The sequence below is a fragment of the Lichenostomus cassidix genome, chromosome 3, assembly GCF_008360975.1.
Source record: "Lichenostomus cassidix isolate B80296 chromosome 3, HeHo_3.0, whole genome shotgun sequence".
Lineage (NCBI taxonomy): Eukaryota > Metazoa > Chordata > Aves > Passeriformes > Meliphagidae > Lichenostomus > Lichenostomus cassidix.
The window spans coordinates 112,445,586-112,466,783 of NC_139483.1; the positions used below are offsets into that span (position 1 = coordinate 112,445,586).

At 48.0% G+C, this 21,198-nt stretch overlaps 1 protein-coding gene across 2 annotated transcripts in view; it reads right to left on the reverse strand.

Moving 5' to 3' along the window:
* Positions 1 to 221: 221 nt before the first annotated feature.
* Positions 222 to 21,198, reverse strand: part of LOC146440545 (interferon-induced very large GTPase 1-like) — an 82,420-nt gene continuing 61,443 nt past the window's right edge. Inside the window, exons 2-3 of one of the 2 annotated variants that reach the window (XM_085057252.1) lie at positions 16,176 to 16,369; positions 222 to 8,556 (exon numbers count right to left, since the gene is read on the reverse strand). In XM_085057252.1, coding sequence (XP_084913378.1) covers positions 1,256 to 8,554 — 7,299 coding nt within the window. In that variant the 5' untranslated portion in view covers positions 8,555 to 8,556; positions 16,176 to 16,369 and the 3' untranslated portion in view covers positions 222 to 1,255. Of the gene's footprint in view, positions 8,557 to 16,037; positions 16,370 to 21,198 lie in introns of both variants that reach the window. The other variant, XM_085057251.1, reaches the window with a different exon arrangement.

Here is a 21,198-nt window from a genome sequence, read left to right on the forward strand (position 1 = left end):
TTCCCTGGATGTTGTGGTTTGGGGCTTCCTGCCCTCTCTGCTGTCCCTGCAGATGGTGAAGCTGCTCCTGGAGCACAGACCCTGAATGGAGCAGAGCCTCTGTTGTCACACCCCCTCCCCCAGTGCCACCCCCCTGTCCCCTGCCTGTCTGCACCACACAGAGCTCAAGTCACCCCCAGCTGTGGCTCCCCTGAACATAAAGGAGACACAGAGCAGCATAGTCCAAATCAACTCCTTTATTAGCAGAGCGTGCAGGGGATGAGGCTGAAGCAGCCCTCCAGCCAGCTCTCCAGGAGGCCTTGGCCCTCGCATGGCCAGCGGCGTTGCAGCACCTGCACAGCAAAACCCCCCACACCTCCCTGGGGCAGTGCCAGCTGCTGCCACCTTCTCCAGAGCACAGCTCCGCTGCCACCAGCCTGCCTGGACAGCACCAGCACTGCCCCGAGGGCTGCTGCAGAAGGTGCTGGGAAATGGGATTCTCCACATGGGCCATTCCAAAGGCTGTTGCTGAGCAGCGAGGCCAAGGGCAGGAGCAGCTCCTGCCAGGGCTGAGGGCTGCAGGGAAGGGCAGCAGCCCCAGGCAGCTGAGCAGGAGTGGCTGCCCTGGACACGTGCAGAGCACCACTGAGAAAGGCAGTGAAAGCACTGCCTGAGCCCTGGGGCTGTAGTGTCACTGCTTTCCTGAGCCCAGAGACACAACAGCTCCTGCTGGGAGAACGGCCTCAGGTGATCCAGGAGGCTGCAGTGAGGGAGGGAAGGATGATGCCCAAAAGCCAAGCAGCCCAGCTTGCAGCCAGCAGGGAGCTGCCCTCAGGTCCTGCAGCCCTTTCTCTGAGCAGGACACCTCCTTGCTGCAGGAAAACTGCCTTTGGGGCACTGTCCCTTCTTGTCTCAGAGCAGCTGATCCAAGGGGTGCTTAGACTGCTGCCTTTGCTCTTCCCCTGGCCCTTGGGCTCAAGCTTGGCCACATGGCCAATTGCCCCAGGGAGGGGTTTTGGTTTGGCTCTAGGACAAAGCAGAAGGAAATGTTTATGGCAAGAAGGCAAGAGCATTCTGGCTTTATCATGAAGCGAGGTACGTGCAGAGCACTGGCCACAGTAACATGCCTTATTTCACCAAATTTGGGAGCAATTAGATACCATTGTCTGCATGTTGCTTGTTGTGTCATCATTGAAACCACATTTTGTGGAAAGCCTGGTACAAAGTTCTTCTAAACTGCAAAGCTCTTGTGGTTCTTCCTTGCCATGGACATGGCCTAACGCTTGTCCAGCTCGGACAGTGCTTGCTGCTTGGTAACTCTCTGCCATGCCTCAGGGATTTCTCCTTTACCCTGAAATTTCCCTTTGTACAAAGCTTCCAGCTCTGTCCTGAAATGACACACAAACCATTTCCAGTAGACCTGCATGGATGGATCAGGAAGAATGTTCCAACTGGAAAAACGAGGTCCTGCATCCTGGTATTTCTTGTAGGGGAACCATTTTTCTTCACCAACTTTGAATCTGCAATCACTTGCAACAAGGCTGGAACAAATATCAATTACAAATTTGTCTGTCATATACCATTGACATCCCATCAAAGCTTGTGGGCGATGGAAGACCACCTGATGTTTTCCATCATGTTCCTGCATGGTGTTTGTGCAGACAGCCCCACAAAAGGGACATTGTTCCCAGCACCCCGAAAATTGCTCTGCCAGGATGGTGTGAGGCTGCCTTGGAAACGAGCTCAAATCAGCATCAGAAAATTCTTTCCTGAGCCTGTTCCTCATGTCATCCAGAGCTTCTGCCATGACATCATTCAGGAACTCAATGTCTGTGACCTCCTGATGCTCAATGCCCTTCAGGTCACTTCTGGGCAAGTTGATCACCTCTGTCAGCTTACTGCAAAACTCATCCAGCCACAGAGAGATTTTGTCCTCTCTGTCTTTTCTGTCTTTGACAATTTGGGTTGATAAAGAAACAGCAGACAGGATGTTTCCATAGAGAAGATTAAGGGAGGAATCGAAAAACATCCCCAGCCTCCCACTCCCATCTAAACAGTAACTCTGAACACGTTTTTTAATGTAAATCCAAAAAAACTGTTTTGGAGACTTAAGGTACTCCTTGAAATACTCAAAATTTTCTTGTTCTGCCAAGTATCTCAGGATGCAAGTTTCCAGATTAGCTCTGCTTCCCCTGAAATCTGGGAATTTGCCCTGCATGTCATCAGCAATGGCTTTAGCTGTCCTCTCATACACTGCCCTGCGAAGAGCTGGGGCAATCTTGTCACAAAGAAAAACAACAAAAGTTGTGATTGAAGTGGCTCCTTGGCAGGAAATCTGGAAACACTGGAAGAAATCTTCTCTCTTGCTGTTCAGGTACACGACTGGGTCATTTGCCTTTCGGAACGCTTCGTGCATGGCTTTAAACCTTTCTGCTGCCATTTTGCACAGATACAGAGACAAATCTATGCTGAAATCTTTGTTAAAAGTCCAGGTTGCATTGCTGGAGACAGAGTTGACACCTTCCTGTACTTCATTGAGTATTTCATGAATAAAATTTCTACTGTAATCCCTTTTCTCCATTGCCTTCTTATCAATGTTTTCCTTCACAGATGCTATAATGTTCTCTGTGATGTGCTGAAACTTGATCACATCAGCATTGGAAACGCTCCGAGAGAAGATGTGGTAACTCTTTTTCTTCATAACATGTTTCTCTGGATCAAAAGAAAATCCTCTGTCTTTGGGAAATGATATGATCCTTGCATGGAAACCTGGCTCATTAAAGTGCTCTAAAAGGACATCTTCAATTTCCACATCAATATCCACCTGTTCCAGAGGACGAGCAGCACGGGAGACTTCAGCAATCCATTTGTTCCAGACAGAAGTAAAGTTGTCTCTCAGTTCTCTGTCACTGAGGCTCTTCCCTTTCAGAGTCACAGCCAACTCCCTACTCCTTCTCAGGAGCTCATCTTCATATTCCAACTTCCTTCCATCCAGTTTACTCTGCTCCTTCTGTAGCTCAATAAGATTCTCACATTTCTTTTTCGTTTCAAGAAGCAGAGTCTCTTTTAGTTCTTTCAGCTTCAGCTCTGTGCCTGATTTCCACTGGACCAGTGTCTCAAAGTCTTTGTCTTCCCCAAAGAACTTTTCCACTTCCTTCTCAATGGCATCATTTGTCTCTTGCACCTGCCCTTCAAGGTGTTCTCTGGTGACATTCTGCAAGTCCTCATTCCGAATTTTGTTGTCCAGTCTCATTTGCACATCTAAGATGTGACTTCTCAGCCTCCAGGTCCAGTGACTAAAAGCAGTTTCCAGTCTCCTGTATGCAGCAATCTCCAGGGAATTCTTGAAGCTGAAAACAAAGTTTTCATTGACCAAAGCATTCCAGAGGTCACCAATACGAACTTTCAGGCTTGAGAGCCTCAAAATGCTGCCCTGCGACTCCTTCTGTGCAGCCTGGAGGATTTTGCTCTTTAGTTGCTGGACGTTCTGGCTGTAGGTGGGGTTGGGTGGTGCCATTGGGGGGTTTCCTTCCCACAGGTGAGCAAAGTAGTGAATGTGGGTGTTCACATCAAAGCCAATGACGTCACTGAAGGAGGAGATGTCACAGAATTCCTGCTGGGCAGCTACCACAGTCATTTCATCCAGCTTTTCCTGCAAACGCCTTTGTCCTTCCATATTCTTCTCCTTGGCAGTTGCTTCTCCAACATTTTGGTGGACAAAGATGCAGCTTGGGGAAAGATTGACTTTCTTCATCCTCAGGAAAGCCTGCACAGCGATCTGGAGAACATCTTGCATTTCTGATGGATTTTCTCCAAAGATATTGATCAGAGTCATGTTGCTGATTCCAATGACAAAGGTGGCCAGCTCATTGTCATGGTTTAGGGACTGTTTATTGGCCATCTCGATGGCACGAAGTCCCTCTGTGTCAACCACCAGCACAAAATCAAAGCCCACCTCTTGCTGCAGCTCCTCACCCACTGGGATGAGCTGCATAAAGGCTCCACGGGTGCATCTCCCCGCGCTGACGTTGAACTGCAGACCAAACATGGCATTCAGCAGGGTTGACTTGCCTGTGCTCTGGATGCCGAGCACGGAGAGCACAAACACTCGTTTGTCCCCCAGCCTCTCAATTAAGCTGTCCAAGATTGCTCCCACCCAGTGCAAGGGCAGGTAAGAAGCATCCCCATCCATCAGCTCCACAGGATACCCCAAAGCCATCAGATCTGCTGCAATCTCAGGTAGTTTGGCAAAATACTCATTCTTTGAGTCCATTAATTCCAGAGCTTCATAAATCTGCCCTACCTCTCGCATAAGGTGCTCCAGGCCAATGGAGGAATCATTGATTTCATCAGAGAGAGCATCCAACTGTATCAGCAACTCAGTGTTTACAGTGGTTTTTTCCTTGCTTTTTTTTTTTGCCAGGATTTCAGACCATAACTTGTGATAATCTCTCCTCAGTTCTTCAAGGCGGCCACAGGACAGGTCATCCATAAAGACCTTCATCCAGTGCAGGAAATATTTCTTGGTATCTGCTGGTGGTGCCTGGAGAAAGCCAAGGAATGATTTCATCAGTGGGTTGAGAGGGAAAGCTCGCTCAAGTTGTTTTCTTCTTATTGCTGCCTTCTCATTTTCAATTTGGCTGCGATGATGCTCGATGCTCTTGTTCCTCTTCTCCTGCAAGCGAGTGAGTTCTTTGTCCTTTTTGCACCACAGGTACCACAGTTTTCCTTGAAGGGGCAGCAGCTGGGATTTAATCTTGGACAGTTTCTCTTTCTTCAGAAGGTCCACTAGCTCCTTTGCCATTCCTTTGGCTGTCACACATGCGGGCTGATCTGCATCCACTAAGAATCCATGTTGGCGAGCTTTTTCCAGGCAGTCGTCCAGGCTGAAACATGGATTAGACCCTTTCAGGAGATCCCTGATTGTTTTGGTTAGCTGGAGCATCAGTTCTGCTTCGTTTCTGTTCTTGATCCCTATTTTTATGTTTTTGCTGGGTTGTCCAGCTGCAACGTTCTCTTTTTCTGTGAGAAGACAAACCAGAGGCCGTTGTGACTGCCACAGGCCCTGCAGAAGCTGTTTCCCCCTGTTGTCCATGTGCTCTGACTCAGATATGAGAGCCACATTGACAGCAGATATCTCCTTCAGGAACTGCAGCTGTGCTCCATGATCCCTGGCGTCTCCATGCAGGTTACAGAAAGCCACGCAGCACTCAAAGGTGTCATCAGGGCTTCCTCGGGGGCAGTACCAGGCGATCTCCACCACCCCTTCCATCAGCAAACACTCTCTGGTGCTGCCTCTGCAGTGGCGGTGGAAGAAAGTGTCGTGTTTGCGTTTGCTCAGCAGAGCGTTCAGGAGCTGAGACTTGGAAGAGGAGGCTGAGCTGCCAATGCGGATGAAGGACACAATGGGTGTCTGTGCCTGAGACATGAGTTTGTTATTGTAACTGTTGATTGCAGCCTGCTTTCCTGACTTCTCCACCTCTTTCCAGCTCCTTTGGATTTGGCTGAGGGCAAAGAGTGGGAACTCGATGTGTGAAGTGCATGGGTTGGGCACCAGCAGAGGCAGTGCCAGTTGGCAGAACGCCAGCTTGGTTGCAAGGGTCTGTCTCAGGAAGTCATCAGCGCAATGGAAAATGGCCATCTGCAGGTCCATGGGGTGCACGTGGCTGTCCCTGCTTGCAGGTTCAGGGGCTGCTTCTGTGAGATTATCAAGAAAGTTTTCAAATGAATCTGAGCGTTCCTGCCCTTGCTCTATGGTTTGTGGCAGGGGTGCGAGTCCAGGGTTACTCTCATCCCAGCAAGTCAGGTACCTCACTTGGTAATCCACAGTTAACGCCTTTTGCAAGAATTGGAATGGCAGTTCCTTGTCCTGGCTGGGTTGGCTGTCCTGCAGAGATGTCTTGCTGATGGTGTGGAAATATCCCATCCCCATTTTTCTTGGATAGTGACTTTCGAGTCCAAGGCGCTGGAGCAACTGGAGGAACTTCTGGTTTGCAGTGGCTTCATTTGCTTGGGATTCGCTGCCATCTGACTTGGATTGGGATTGACTGGGGGGCTCAGGTGTTGGAAAAGTGTCTTCCATTTCAGTGAGTATGTTCGGCAACCTCTGTTCATCCCATTTGTCGTCCAAGCACCCACTGACCAAGGAATGCAAGTCCTGTTCCAGCCTCTCCCAGTCTGTGCCTGCACTGTGCTTTTGGAGGAGATTCTTGATCCGTGTGGACCACAAGCCTTTCATGTTATCTTCCATGAAAACTAAACGCTCCCTCTTCTGCTCAGGGGACAGCTCTTGAATTTCAGGTGTCACAGTCAGACCCAGCAGCAGAAGGGAGGCCTCAGCTCTGTTGGCATCTTGCTCCTTCAGGTTCACATACTCCTCATGTGCCGCTTCCATTTCCTTGGCCATGTACTGAATTTCTGGGTGTCCAAGAAGGTATGGAAAAGTGCTGCTTTCCACCTGGTACCCCGTGCTGGTCACAATCAAGAGCACCAGGAGTTCCATGTCCTTCTGAGCCCTTTCCTGGAGAGACTGAAGTAAGGAAGAAATGGCAAGGCTGGTGGTCAGGGTGGCTTCTATCTTTGCTTCATGAACAGCAGAAGCAGAGCTTTCTGGTGCATAGGTGACAGCATGGATGTGCTCCATCATTTGCTGCAGTGTTTTGATGAGCTCTTCAAGCTCAGAGACTTTGGGAGATTTGGGAAGCCTCTGCTCCTTCTGGAAGATCCATTGCATAATGAAGGAAGCCTCAGGGAAGTCCTTGACAGAGTAGATATGAGGATCCAGGAGGCTCCTCAAATTTACCTTGATAGAGGTGGTGTTTTCTGGAGGTGACTCCTGGCAACTCCGCACAGTACTCACCAGGAAGTCCTGCAGGGCTTTGTCCGACAGGCACATGTTGATCCACACACTGTAGTTCTTGGTTTTTGCATTCAGATAATCTTTTAGCTCCACCAGCATGAGCAGCTTCTCTTCATCTACCATCACGTCCCAGGTCTTCACAGTCTCCATGAAATCTTTGGCCTGTTGAACTGCACTGTCCAGTTCCTGTCCAAAAGCGATGTCGATGCTCTGATTCATCAGTACTTTGTACGCAGCCCTGAGGGCTCTGCTCATCTGACCAACAGACTGAAAATCCCTGCTGTGATTGCACAGGATCACCTCCCACACTGGGATCAGCTCAAAGCCACGGTCGATAACGCTCCACGTTGTGTTATCAGACACGAGCCCCTTTTTCCACTGAGGAAGAGAAGTTGTGTCTGATGGGCCCCCTGTGTTGACCACGTAGAGCTGAATGTCTGTGTGGGAACTTTCTCTGGCTCTTCCCAGGACAGAAGCCCGTGGGCTGCATTTGGAAATATCCATGGCCCCTCCTATAGTGTCCCCAAAGTCACCATAGCTGGCCATGACAAAGCTGTTCAGTGCTTCAGAGGTTTGTTGCTTCATCTCTTCCTGCTGCTCAGCTCTGAATCCTCCTGTAGACGCCTTCCACCAGAATATCCCCCCAAAGTGGATGGGACCCTGGTTTACATGGGACCCAAACCTGCTGAAGAAACTCTCACACATCTTCAACAGTGTGAGTTTGTCTTTTTCCCCACTGCAGCTCAAAATTTGCTCCATGTCTTGCAGCTCCCGCAGAGCTGCATCCAAGAGGCGAAGCTGATGCCTTGGGAAGTAGCAGGAGGCCAGAGGGATGTATTGGTACATGGTGGTGCAAAAGTAGCTCTGCTCAGAGCAGGACTGGTGGGTGTCCTGTGACTGTGAGGAGCTGCTGTGATCTACACCCTCTCCCAGATTAATTCCCCAGGACACAGCTTTGGCTGAAACACTGATGCTGAAGCCCAGCTGCTCCATGGACTTGGTAAAAGTGGATTCTGCCACAGAGGAGGAGAACTCCTTCCTCTCAAGCAGTGATCCTTGCTCTGGACCAGTGAGCTGGAATCCCTCAGGAACCCTGAGGAGCTGCTCTCGCTGTGCCAGCACATCTTCAGTTCTGCTGGTTCTGTAGATGCCCTGCAGGGCCAGTCCCCCCGACGCCCGCCTCAGCACCTCTGTGTCAGAGATGTTCTCCCTGCTGACTGCTGACAACTCCTGCTGCTCCAGCTGCTTCTGGATGCTCTCCAGCATATCTGCCAAGGGTTGCTTTGGCTGTGGCCAGAACTCTTTGGGAATCTCCATGGCTTGCCACAGAGTCTCTGCTTTCTCCCTCAGAGAATCCTGGCTGTGGCTGTGGCTTTTGAGCATTTCTGTCAGAGCATGCAGGGCTTGTTTTGCCAATTCTTGTCTCTGCTTTGTCTTCTCTAAGTTATGCTGCTGCAGCTCATTAGAAGTTGTTTTGTTGTCTGTAATTTTCAGGAGTTTCTGGAGTGCCTTTTTCTCCCAGGGTTGCTGTACTTCACACTCCAGCCTGAGGTAGTCTTTGTATTCCAGATGTTGCAGGGCTTCCTTGCACTTGACTCCCAGGATCTCTGACATTTTGGGCAGCCAGTATTCAGCATCCAGTCCTTCCTCCTGAAATGCGTCTGCCAGGAGCTGTGCCTTTGCATCCTCCTCTCGTGTGTCTTCCTGCAAAGCCATGGCTGTAGAGGAAGAAAAGAGACTTTCCCTTAGCTGTGTTGTCAGAGGCCCCAGGCTCCTGGCAGAGGCTGTGCAGCAGCTGTGGCCCTGGGGATTGCTCCCAGCCAGCTGCTGGAGCCCAGCCTGGCACGGCACAGGACCCAGGACCTTCTTCCCAGCACACTGGATGGGCCTGGGGCTTTCCTGTTTACGGGATCTGCCCTGAAGCTGAGTGTGTATCCCAGAGACAACACACAGACACACACACCCACACCCACACACCCACACCCACACCCACACACCCTGCCCTGGACAAGGTGCTGCCTTCACCATCTCCCACGCCCTTCCCCCTAGGACTCCTCCATCTACAAGTGCAGTCAGCTGAGGGCATTCCTGGCTCTCCCCAGCACTAGCACAGTCTCTGCCCATCCAACAGCCCTGCCTGCATCCTACACCCTCTGCCCAGCCCCACGGCTGCACTGCTTGCTGGCTGGCCCAGCCTGCTGCTCCCAGCACCAACAGGCAGCGCTCACACACTCTCCCCTTCCTCTCTGGGAGCAGCTTCTAATGATTGTAAGAGAGAGGTTTGTTTCTGAGACAGAGACAGACTGTTTCTGAGACAGACAGACTGCAGGAGCACCATCATAGAATGCCCTGGAAGACCACTGAGGAACGGATCCAGCGCATGAGAGAAATGGCATTATTAGAGACCCTTTTTGGAAGGGACAGAGAGAATTACAATGACCCTGACAAGGTCAGGTGCACAGGGCAAATGTTGTGGACCCTGGCACATCTAGGGCTATTCCAATACTCCACTTCATGGCAACAATTAATGCCAAGGACAACCAAGATACAGTGGGTTCTGTATCCAGCAAACTCAAGAATTATGAGAGTGTGGTCAATGGCCCAATGCAGATTCACGTCTCTGCTGTGGGTAAGAGTCTCAAAGAAGAGATTAGGGAGGAGGTGAGGAAAAATCATTCCTATGTGGCACCAGTGTGAGTTGGAGGCCCCAGTGTCAGAGCCTGACATCCCCCAGCTAGGGAGAGGGGGTGCACCCCGCAAGCTGACCTGTGGTATTTCCAGTGTGAGCATGGGGAAGATATGAAAAGGTGGGATTGAAATCACACTTCTGTCCTGGCAGCACAGGTGCATAAAGTCAAGGAGGAAAACACTGACTGAGAGTTCTGACAAAATGAATGTAGACTCAGCTTCCTGTGACCGAGCTGCTAGGTATAACAGAAGGGAGCATGATATCTCCGATCCCCTTGAAGGAATCTCCAGAATGTACACCCAGGGAGTGAATGGTAGCCAGGACTAGAGGGGGCCTGCCTCTAGCCAGGTAGAGGCCTGGGAAAATAGAGTCTTTTGGACTGCATGGATCTGATGGCCTGGCACATTAGGACCACATTAGAAATATGAGGCTTTGGTTGACACCGGTGTGCAGTGTACTTTAATACTGTCGGGACATGTGGGGGCAGAAACCATTTCTGTTGCTGGCATGGCATGGCAACAGTTGACCCTGCTGGAAGCTGAGGTGAGCTTGACTGGGAAGGAGTGGCAGAAACATCCCATTTTGACTGGTCCAGAGGGCCCATGTATTCTGGGCATAGATTTCCTCCAGAGTGGTTATTTCAAAGACCCAAAAGGACTCAGGTGGGCTTCTGGGATTGCTGCTGTGGGGACAGAGGCCATTAGGCACTTGAACACCTTGCTCAGACTATCAGAAAATCATTCTGCAGCAGGACTCCTGAGGATGGAAGAACAATGAGTTACCTCAACTACTGCTAGCAGTATTGAACTAATCAAGATGGTGTGATTCCCATCCACAAGATGATCCATTAGCTGGAGAGCCAAAGGGTGGTCAGCAAGGCCCACTCATCCTTTAACAGCCCCATCTGGCCTGTGTGCAAATCTGATGGAGAATGGAGATTGACTGTGGACTATCATGGCTTGAATGAGGTGACTCCACCTCTGAGTGCTGCTGTGCCGGACATGCTGGAGCTCCAGCATGAGCTAGAGTCCAAGGCAGCAAAGTGGTATGCTACTATTGACATTGCAAATGCATTTTTCTCCATCCCTCTGGCAGCAGAGTGCAGGCCCCAGTTTACCTTCACCTGGAGGGGCGTGCAATATACTTGGGATCAACTGCCCCACGGATGGAAGCACAGTCCCACCATCTGCCAAGGACTGATCCAAGCTGCACTGGAAAAGCATGAGGCTCCAGAACATCTGCAGTACATAGGTGGCATCATTTTCGGGGGGAACAGAGCAACAGAAGTATTTGAGAAAGGAGAAAAGATCATCCAGATTCTCTTGGAAGCTGGTTTTGCCACCAAAAAGAGTAAGGTCCAGGGACCTGTCTGAGACATCCAGTTCCTGGGAGTGAATCGGCAAGATGGATGGCATCAGATACCCACTGAGGTCATCAGCAAGATCACAGCAATGTCTCCATCAATCAGCAAGAAGGAAACGCAAGCTTTCCTAGACGCCATGGGTTTCTGGAGCATACACATTCCTGCGCACAGCCATATTGTGAGCCTTCTCCACCTAGTAACCCACAAGAACAATTTCTACTGGGGTCCCGAACAGCAACAGGCTTTCGCCCAGATCAAGCAGGAGATTGCTCATGCAGTAGCCCTTGGCCCAGTCAGGACAGGACCAGAAGTGAAGAATGTACTCTACTCTAAAGCTGGGAACAATGGTTTGTCCTGGAGCCTTCGGCAGAAGGTGCCTGGCAAGACTTGAGGCAGACCACTTGGATTCTGGAGCTGAAGTTGCAGGGGGTCTGAAGCCAACCCCACCCCAACAGAGAAGGAAATTCTGGCAGCCTATGGAGGAGTTCAAGCCACCTCAGAGGTGACTGGCACAGAGGCACAGCTTCTCCTGGCACCCCGACTACTGGTGCTGGAATGGAAGTTCAAGGGAAAGGTTCTTTCTACCCATCATGCCACCAACACTACATGGAGTAAGTGGATTGCCTTGATTACACAGTGTGCCCATATTGGAAACCCAAATCGCCCCAGGATCTTGGAGATAATTATGAATTGGCCTTTCAAAGGTAAGAACTTTGGTCTCATGGACAAAAAGGAGCAGGAACAGGTGATGTGCTGAGGAAGCTCCACTGTATAACCACTGCCAACAGAAGAAACACGCTATACTCTTTTCACTGATGGTTCCTGTTGAATTGTAAGGACTAACTGAAAATTGAAAGCAGCTATAGGGAGCCCCATGCAACAAGATGCAGAAGCTACCAAAGGAGAAGGTGGATCAAGCCAATTTACTGAACTCAAAGCCATCCAGTTGGCCCTGGACATTGTTGCATGAGAGAAGTGGCCAAAGCTCTACCTCTACACTGATTCATGGATGGTAGCCAGTGCTCTGTGGGGTTGGTTGGAGAGGTGGAAAAAGGCCAGTTGGCAGCGTAGAGGAAAACCAATCTGGGCGGCTGAAGGATGACAAGACATTGCAACTCGGGTAGAGAAGACACCTGTGAAGGTCTGTCATGTGGATGCCCATGTCCCCAGGAGTCGAGCTAATGAGGAACACCGAAACAACAAACAGGTGGATCAGGCTGCGAAAATAGAGGTGTCAGAGATAGATCTGAACTGGGAACACAAGGGAGAGTTGTTCCTAGCTCGATGGGCCAATGATGCCTCAGGACAACAGGGCAGAGATGCCACCTATAAGTGGGGACAAGACCGAGGGGTGGATCTGTATGGACTGTATCTCCCAGGTTCTCCATGATTGTGAGATTTGCACTGCAATCAAGCAGGCCAAGTGGGTAAAGCCCCTGAGGTACGGTGGGCGGTGATCCAAATATAAGTACTGGGAGGTCTAGCAGATCGATTACATCACATTGCTGCAAACCCGCCATGGCAAGCGCTACGTGCTCACAATGGTAGAAGCAATCACTGGATGGCTGGAGATCACCCATGTGCCTCATGCTATCACCCAGAACACCATCCTGGGCCTTGAAAGGCAAGTCCTTTGGAGACATGATACCCTCAAGATAACTGAGTCCAACAATGGGACTCATTTCAAGAATAGCCTTATAAACACCTGGGCTGGAGAACACAGTATTGAATGAGTGTACCACATTCCTTACCATGCACCAGCTGCTGGGGAAGTGGAGCGGTGCAATGGACTATTAAAAACAACATTGAAGGCAGTGGGAGGTAGGACCTCCAAGCAGTGGGATCTCCATTTAGTATAGGCTACACGGTTAGTTAGCACCAGAGGTTCCACCAACCGAGCTGACCCTGCCGAATGTGAGCCCCTGCATACAACATATAGAGATAAGGTTCCAGTGGTGCATATGAGAGGTATGTTAGGAAAGACTGGATAAATTCTGCCTCAAGCAAAGACAAACCCATCCATGGGGTTGTCTTTGCTCAGGGACCGGGTTGCACTTCATGGGTAATGCAGAAAGATGGAGAAAAACAATGTATACCTCAAGGGGACCTTATTTTGAGGCGAGTTGTCCATGACACTATGCCTGTATCCATGTATGCCATATCTGCATGTATATATGTATATAATTAGGATAACACATGTATGTATATAGTTTAAAGGTCTAAGCTTCATGTAGTGTGTTGGTATGGGAAAAAAATTCAGGTGGATGATGTTGGAGGTTAGGTTTCTTCAGGGAATTTTCTTCCCATTTGTTGTCATGGAAATGGCAAATGGGCCTCAATTACAAAAGAAGTAGCCAATGCCTTGGCATACCATTGGAATGGCTCTGAGGGAGGGGGAGAAACAGTGTGGGTTTGGAAATTTCTTAGATGGGGTTGTTCAGTCTTTGCCTGGCTTGAACAGGAGATGCTTGAGGTGTTTGGTGCTGGACTTTTCCCACCCAGGGGGTTGGGTGCTCTTGTGGAGTTTCTCCTACTGCCTATTGAGAGCACCTTCCCAGCTGCTGGTGGCCTGGAACCTCACTGGAGCTGCCATCCCCAGGATGCCACACCAGACATTCGAGGGTACAGGGAAACCAAACACCACCCTCCAACCGCCCCCATCTTCTCTCTTCTCAGGGCTGCCATTAACCCCTGGGGAGGCTCAGGGCTTGCATTGGAGCACCCCCTGAAGCCACAGAGGAATCACTGCAGCCCCTCTTCCTTGACACAAGCCAACACCAGCCCCTGCTGGTTGTGGTCCTAACTACACCAAAGGGGAATTTGCTTGATGGGCAGGAGAAGGCTGTTAGTAAGTTTTCTTTTTTTTTTTTTTCTATTTTTCTTTTTTTTATTTTTGTGTTGTTGCTGTTTGTCTGTCTTGTTATATCTATACATATACACACACATGTGTATATACATATATATACACATATATGTATATATGTATATTAAAGAACTGTTATACTGCTATTCCTTTTCCCATATCTTTTCCTGAAAGTCCTGTAATTTCAAAGTTATAATCATTTGGAGGTAGGGCGTCATCTTTTTCATTCCAGGATGGTTGCCACCTTCCTTGGTGTGACAGGACCTTTCATCCCTGAGACTTATCTACTTCAACCATAGGGCTACATCAGCAGAATCTCTTGCCTTGTAGTGAGCTATCTCAGCTCAGAATCTCCTTAGCCAGCAATAAACATTGTGCTTTTGAATTCGTGGGAAAGGATAACCAAAATTAGTGACTACAGACACAAGCACTTTTACAACTATAAAAGACCACTGTGATTTTCATGAAATCAGAAATCTCTTACGCTCTCCGAGTGTATGGAGTGTTCTCCTTGATGACCAAGATATGGACATCAAGTTACTTCCCCAGGGGATTGAGCAGAATTAGGAGATTCTCTGCCCACCACTATCATTCGTTGGTAAGTGACATTGCTATTTCTTTGCTAGCTGTAACATAGGTACCTTTATTATTGTGCACTGCATTTTTATCTCCTAGTAGACCTTTTTCATTTTATTCCTGTTTAAAGTCTTATGTCTGTTTTCCTTGGTCCTTTCAAAAAATAGTCCATGTTGTAATTGGCCTGATCATCCATTATAAAGAAATTGCAAGTGAGAGTGGTTTTGGGGTGCTGGCTACCTCAATAAAGCTACTGCCTACTGCCAGAGGCCTGGGCAGAGGCAGGGACTTACCCAAGTGCTCCCCTCTCCATTTGTAACACTCAGCAGATACCTGTCTTTTAAACCAGGACACAGTCACACCCTGGCAGCATTCTAACCCAGCCTCTGAGTAGCCGAGCAACAAAGTCCCACCAGGGAGGGAGGGCTCACAAAGACCCTGGGGCTTAAAAGCCATGTGGGAACCACATGTGTCTGGAACCTGCCAGCTTCCCTGCGGTTTTTCTATTTCACCCACCCTGGAACCCTAGGTGTTGGTAGCTATATGTGTGGTTTTCTGTATCTCTTCTGTCTTTCTTTCTTTCTTCTTATCCTCTTTACATGGAACATTTTTGGGTAACTAAAAATCTTATGGGTTTAAAGGTTTCTAGGTTGACTGGGCAAGGTTTCCGCTAAGTTAAATACCAAATTAATGCTCTGTTTATTCTAACACTAACACTATATATGTTAGTGTTTTATATTGAATTTGGTGTTGTATTAAATCCTTTGCCAAAGTTCCTTAATTTAATAATGTATTTTTTGCCTGCGAACTTTTGTGTATTTGGGACCTCTTGAGAATATCTGATTGGTATTTCTCCTTTCTGACAAACTAGAGTAAAGCGACCTCAGTTCACCTCTGTACATTTAACTGTTCTAGGGTGTGAAAAATCCTTTGTACAACTGCAGTTTTGCATTACAGTAAACTACATTCATTCCTTAAGTTGGTGTCTGTGTCTTTTGGGCTGACCCTGCCCACTGGCAAAACACCTTCCAACTCAGGCCATTCCATGATTCCATGGTTCTCACCCTAACAGAGCTGGCGCTCTCACTGCACACCTGCCTTTACACATTTGGGGTATTTGACACTGTTACAGTGTTGCCTAAAGTTTTTTTTGCTTTTTATCTATTTGTAGCTTTGTAGATTTTTAATATACAGATGTATAGTTTTTAACACTTTCACACATTTAAAATAGTAGGTTATCCTTTCTCATACACTTATGACACCTTCTTAAAATTTAGTGTAGTCTTATTTTCAAGCAAATAATTTCTAACAAGGACACCTTGCTTGTACCAGCACTTAAGAGACACAACAAAATATAGAGCTAAGAGAGAGACTCCATGGGGCTGGCCCAAGGGGTGGGTCACCAGGGCAACCAGTCTCCTATTGGATGTACTTGCTAGGTATACTAACTACAAAAACTTCTAAAAACTGTAGAAATCTGATACAGCACATGTGCATAGCTGTATTTTCTGCACCTGATAGCTTCCATTAAAGAACTGCCCTTTATATTACCACTTTAATATTGTTTAGAAAGTTTGTCTCAGCAAAAGAAAACAACCCTCAGAACCGTCCCAGTCTCAATTCACTTGGATATTGGGGAGATTTATTCCATGCACAAAACCTTCCCATGCATTCAGTTTCCATTCAACCACGGCCACAAGACTCTTACCAGCACAGATATTGATCCGACGGGCTTGGACTGGGCTCCTGCACCCTTCCAGAACTTTCAGGGCAGCTTTCCCTTGGAAATCCGTGCAGATCTGGGCAATCTGTGTAAGGGCTGTTGGCTCTGATTCCCCTCACTCACCTCACAGCAGATGCTCCTGTTGCTCCCAGCCTTGGCTTCCCAGTGGACACAGGCAGCTGAGGGCCCCAGCTCAGGGGACACAGAACAGCAGCAGTGGCAGGCCTGAGGCACACGGTGGGGTGTGGAGAAGAGGAGGATGGGAACCACCTCGAGAACTCAGGAGGAAGAGCAGCAGGAAGGAAAGGCCCAAAATTCTAAAGGAGAAGAGCAGACAGTCAGCAGAAGGCATTGTGAAGAATTATACAGAGGCTAACACTGTGGTATCTCCGTGTAAAATGTCTGAGAAGGCTTATGCTGAAATAAACCCCAAAGTGTGGTTTCCCCATGCTCTGGGAGTGCCAAAAGTCAGCTTCAGGTCCTGCAAAGTGTTTTTGCCTTGTAAAAGGCAAGTTTGAGTCTTGCACAGTGCTGAAAACAAGGTTTCCTTGTAAAAGAAGGTTTGAGTCCTGCAAGGTGTTTTTGAGCAGGGTTTTGCTCAGGTGCTTTGGAGAGCATTGAGTTGAAATCTCAACTATAAAGAATTGCAGGTTCAAGTCCTGCAAGAGTTTGCAAGCTGCTTTTGGGGAAATTGGTCCCCCTTGTGCTTTGGAGAAAAGAAGGTCTGATACCTGTAGTGGATTTTGTGGCCGCTGCCTGGGAGAGAGGTGGCCCCTTTTTGCTTTGGAAAAAGCAAGTCTGATAGCTGCCGTGTTTTTTTCTGGGGTTCAAGTCCCCGAGGGGTTCCAGTCCTCTCTGAGTTAGAGTCTCGGTGTCTGAGTTGATTTTGATGTTAAAGTCTCCTGCCTGGGAAAAAGCAGGTTCCAATACCTGCTTTGGATTTTGTAAGCAGCTTTTGGGGAAAGTGTTGTCCCCTCATGCTTTCGGGAATTTGGCAGCTGCTTTTGGGGAACATGGCAGCCTGTTGCTTTTTTTCTAAGCTGTTAGACCCAGAAGCCAGAGGCTACTCATTGTCTCAGAATGTCTTAGATTGTAGCCAGAGGCCACATCGTCTGCAGAATTGTGCAGCCACAGCCTTGATGGGAACTGAGGCCCAAAAACTGACACTAGGAGGATATCTGATAGTTAAAGTTTTACACCAAGTTAAAACTTTGTGAACTGAAAGAGCCTCTAAGTGGATGACCAGCGCTCAGTTATTACTTCATGAATCTTGTTTAATGGAACAGGAGGACTTAGAATTGAGAAGTGGGGAAGGGTTTAACCCAGCCTTCTGTTTGAATGGCCCTGGAGAGGGGGGCCAGGAAGAAGCCCATGACTGCATTCAAGTGATAGATCTTCAGACCAGGGCTAGAGAAGACTTATGAGACACTCCTTAGCCTGAGGGAGAAAATGTGTTTATTGATGGGTTTTCAAAGTTGATAGAAGGGAAGCAAGTTACAGGATATGCTATCATTAAGGGAAGAGAATTAGAAGAAGGGGGGAGGTTGCCACCCACATGGTTAGCTCAGACAGCAGAGCTGTGTGCGCTTGTGAGAGTCTGTGAATTATATCGGGACAAGATAGTGAATACTTTCACTGATTTTAAGTATGCATATGGAGTGATATGTACATTTGGGAAATTATGGGAAGAAAGAGCTTTATTAACCTGCAGGGGAAAAATGCTAGCTCACGAAAGCCTAATTTCTCACCTGTTAGAGGTGGTGAATTTACCAAAAGGGGTAGCAATAATCCACATTAGAGGACACCAGGCAGGGTGCTCAAAAGAAGCAATAGGTAACCAATTATCTGATGGAGAGGCTCGGAAAGCTGACTGGTTGCCAGAAATCCCTTAAGATACTCCCTGCAGCCCTACCACTGCCAAAGAAACTGTACTTTCCACAACAGGAGCTTGAGATAATTAATAATAGTGGGGCAGAGAAAAGAGGGGATAATTGGTTTACAAAGGATGGCAAACAGTGGATACTAAAAGTTCTGGCCTTACAAATATTAAAAACACTCCATGAAGGGAATCATTGGGGCTCTCAGGGATTGGCAGAAGTCTTCCTCAAAATGTACACTGCAGAGGGTCATTTTACCCTGGCAATGCAAGCTATTGAAGGTTGTTTGATTTGTGCTAAAGCCAGTAACAGGGTTACAAAGAAAACTGCCAGGAGAGGGAGGCCTTGGGCTGTATGTTCCTTTAAAAAATGCCAGGAGGATTTTACTGAAAAGCCCTGAGTAGCAAGGTTTAAATATCTTCTGGTAATGGTAGGTCAGCCAACAGGGTAGCCAGAAGCATTCCCAACTGTTTCAGCAACTAATCGGTTATTAAAGTATTTTTTGAAAAAATAATCCCAAGATATGGGATTGTGGAAGCAATAGACTCAGATAGGAGAATTAATTTCACAGAAAAGATCCTTCAAGGGGTCATGGCTTCTTTAGGCATACAATGGAACCTCCATACCCCATGGCACCCCCAGAGTTCGATTCGGTAGAAAGAATGAATGAGGAAATAAAGAAACACCTTTTGAAGCTAGTGATAGAAATTGTTGGGTCTGTGGAGAGCAAGGAGGATCTGAAGACTGGCCATGGGTGGCTAGCCTGGTTGAACCTAAATGGCGGGTCAGCACCCTGAATGAAGTCCATAACGGAACAGGATTTTGGGATGAGGAAGAAGTCCATGGTGACTTCACTCTTCTGAAAAAAGCATTTATTTTCTAAATAGAACAGGGGGTGTATACGTGGGAAAAAGTGTTTGGGACTGGACTTTATCTTTGGGTTTAGATTGTTGGTCCCCCAACTGCCCTCCTTACGATTGCTCCAAGTATTGAGGCAGATGGAATCAAACACATTATGCTCACTAATGGTAGATGGGTAAGGTGTTCCTCTACTAATTACCAAAGTGATTTTGGAGGCTGTAAAGCAGTGGGGAAGGATGGGTTGTTTTGATCAATCATTTATAAGCTACCCCTGAGATAATTCCACAGGTAGGACACATGTTGTCAATGACTATCAGTGGAAGTGGCAACACTGGAACAGAACTTGATCTAATAAAACAGATCTGGGATGTAACTGTAGGTGGAAACCTCATGTTGTAGCTTGGAAATGGAAATATTGTGACTCTTGTGGTAGGGCAACTATTGTTGGAGGACTGCTAGTCCCAGGAAGGAAGCTGTATTTTGACCCACCAATTGATGATGAAAATTGGGAAGGCCCATTTGCCAATGGAACCTGGGCTGTGAAAGGGCGTTATGGGATTTGTGGCCAACATGCTTACCACCCATTACCTCCAAACTGGTGAGGAATAAGTTATGTAGGGTATATTAGACCATTCTTTTTGCTGGCACAACTTAAGGGAAATCAATTAGGAATCAAGGTATATGATGATCTGTTTAGGAAAAAAGTGGTCAGTTGATGCATCCCAGGCTGGAGGGAGCACCCAAAAATTGGGAGAAGATGAATGGCCATGACAGTGAATCATACAACACTATGGATCAACTGCTTCAAATACAAACAAATTAATATCATGTGCCAGAGAACCCATTTATAATTTGAACCAGATAATTAGGTTACAAGCTGTCTTTGAAATAACAACCAACCAGACAGCTAAAGCTCTTGACCTTCTTGCTGACCGATCCACTCAAACGAGGAATGCAATATTCCAACATCAGATGGTTCTGTATTACCTCTTAGCAGCAGAATGGGGAAGATCTGGAAAATTCAATGACTCAACCTGTTGTCTGCAAGTAGATGACAATGGGAAAGTGGTGAAACAAATGACAAAAACAATGAGAAAGTTAGCTCATGTACCAGTCTGAACATGGAAAGGATGGGAATGGGACAAGGTTTCATGGTTACCTGGTGGACAGTGCGTTAAACAAATGCTTTTTTTCCCTCTTATTTGTCATAGCAACTCTAATCTTTTTACCATGCATGACACCTTGCTTAGTGCAACGCATTCAGCATGTGATCAAGGGGATGCAGGTAGTAGCTATGCCTGTTGATCTAGAAATGGCTAAAAAAGGACCGAAAATTATGTCACTGCAAATAATCAAAAAAGACCCAGGAAGAGAAAATTAAGTCAATGATAATAAATGTTTGTAAAAACAATTACTGAGAAGATAAGATGTGGAGGGATTGAAAGAAATGAGAGGAAGATGTCTTTATAAACCAACTGTGAGTCTGCTGGAAGATAACGCCAGATACCAATAGGTGAAAAAAGCAATGGGAGGAACCATAAATTCCATAGGAATTCCACTAATTGACACAGACCGTTGTTCTGCCAAGGCCATGCCAAATTCCTGGACCCCCCTCCCAGCTCAGCCCCCACAGCACACACAGCTCCCCTGAGCTCCCCAAAAGCAGCTGCCAGCAAAGGTGGCTTCCTGCAGCCCACACTCAGAGCAGACAATACCTGCCTGCTGCCCTCACACACCTCTTCTCCTGCCCTGCCATCTCCCCAGCCATGGCAAAACACCTGGAACAGGAAGCAGGAGCCCAACAACATCCCTCTCCCTGCTGCTCCCGCCTCCCAGCCCCTCAGCTCATGCCAAGCTCCTACCATCTCCCTCCATCCCCACAGCCCCCGGGCTGGGAGAAGCCCAGCACAGCCCATCCTGTCCCCGGATCTTTTGTGGGGGACCTGCTTCCCCTTTGATAGGAGCAGTGTGGGAAGAACCCTTGCTTTCCTCTAAATCACGTGTTTTCCTGCAAGAGTGTTGAAGTGAAACTGGGTGGCTGCTGCCTGGTTTGGGGTGAAAAGTTGTTTAGTGAGAATGGGAACTCAATGACATTGGAGGTCTTTTTCAACCCTAATGATTCTATGATCCCATGAAAGGCACAAGGAGATGTCCAGAGCCTGGGCCTGGTGGATAGAAACCAATCACCTCACTCCCCTTAGCCAAGATCATGGAATGCCAGAACTGGGCAAACTGTGCCAGGGCCTCACCATCCTCCCAAGGAAGAATTCCTTCCCAATATCTGATCTATCCCTGCCCTCTGGCAGTGGGAAGCCATTCCTCCTTATCCTGTCCCTCCAGACCCTTGTCCAAAATCCCTCTCAAGCTCACCTGGAACCCCTTTAAGCACGGGAAGGGGCTCACAGGCA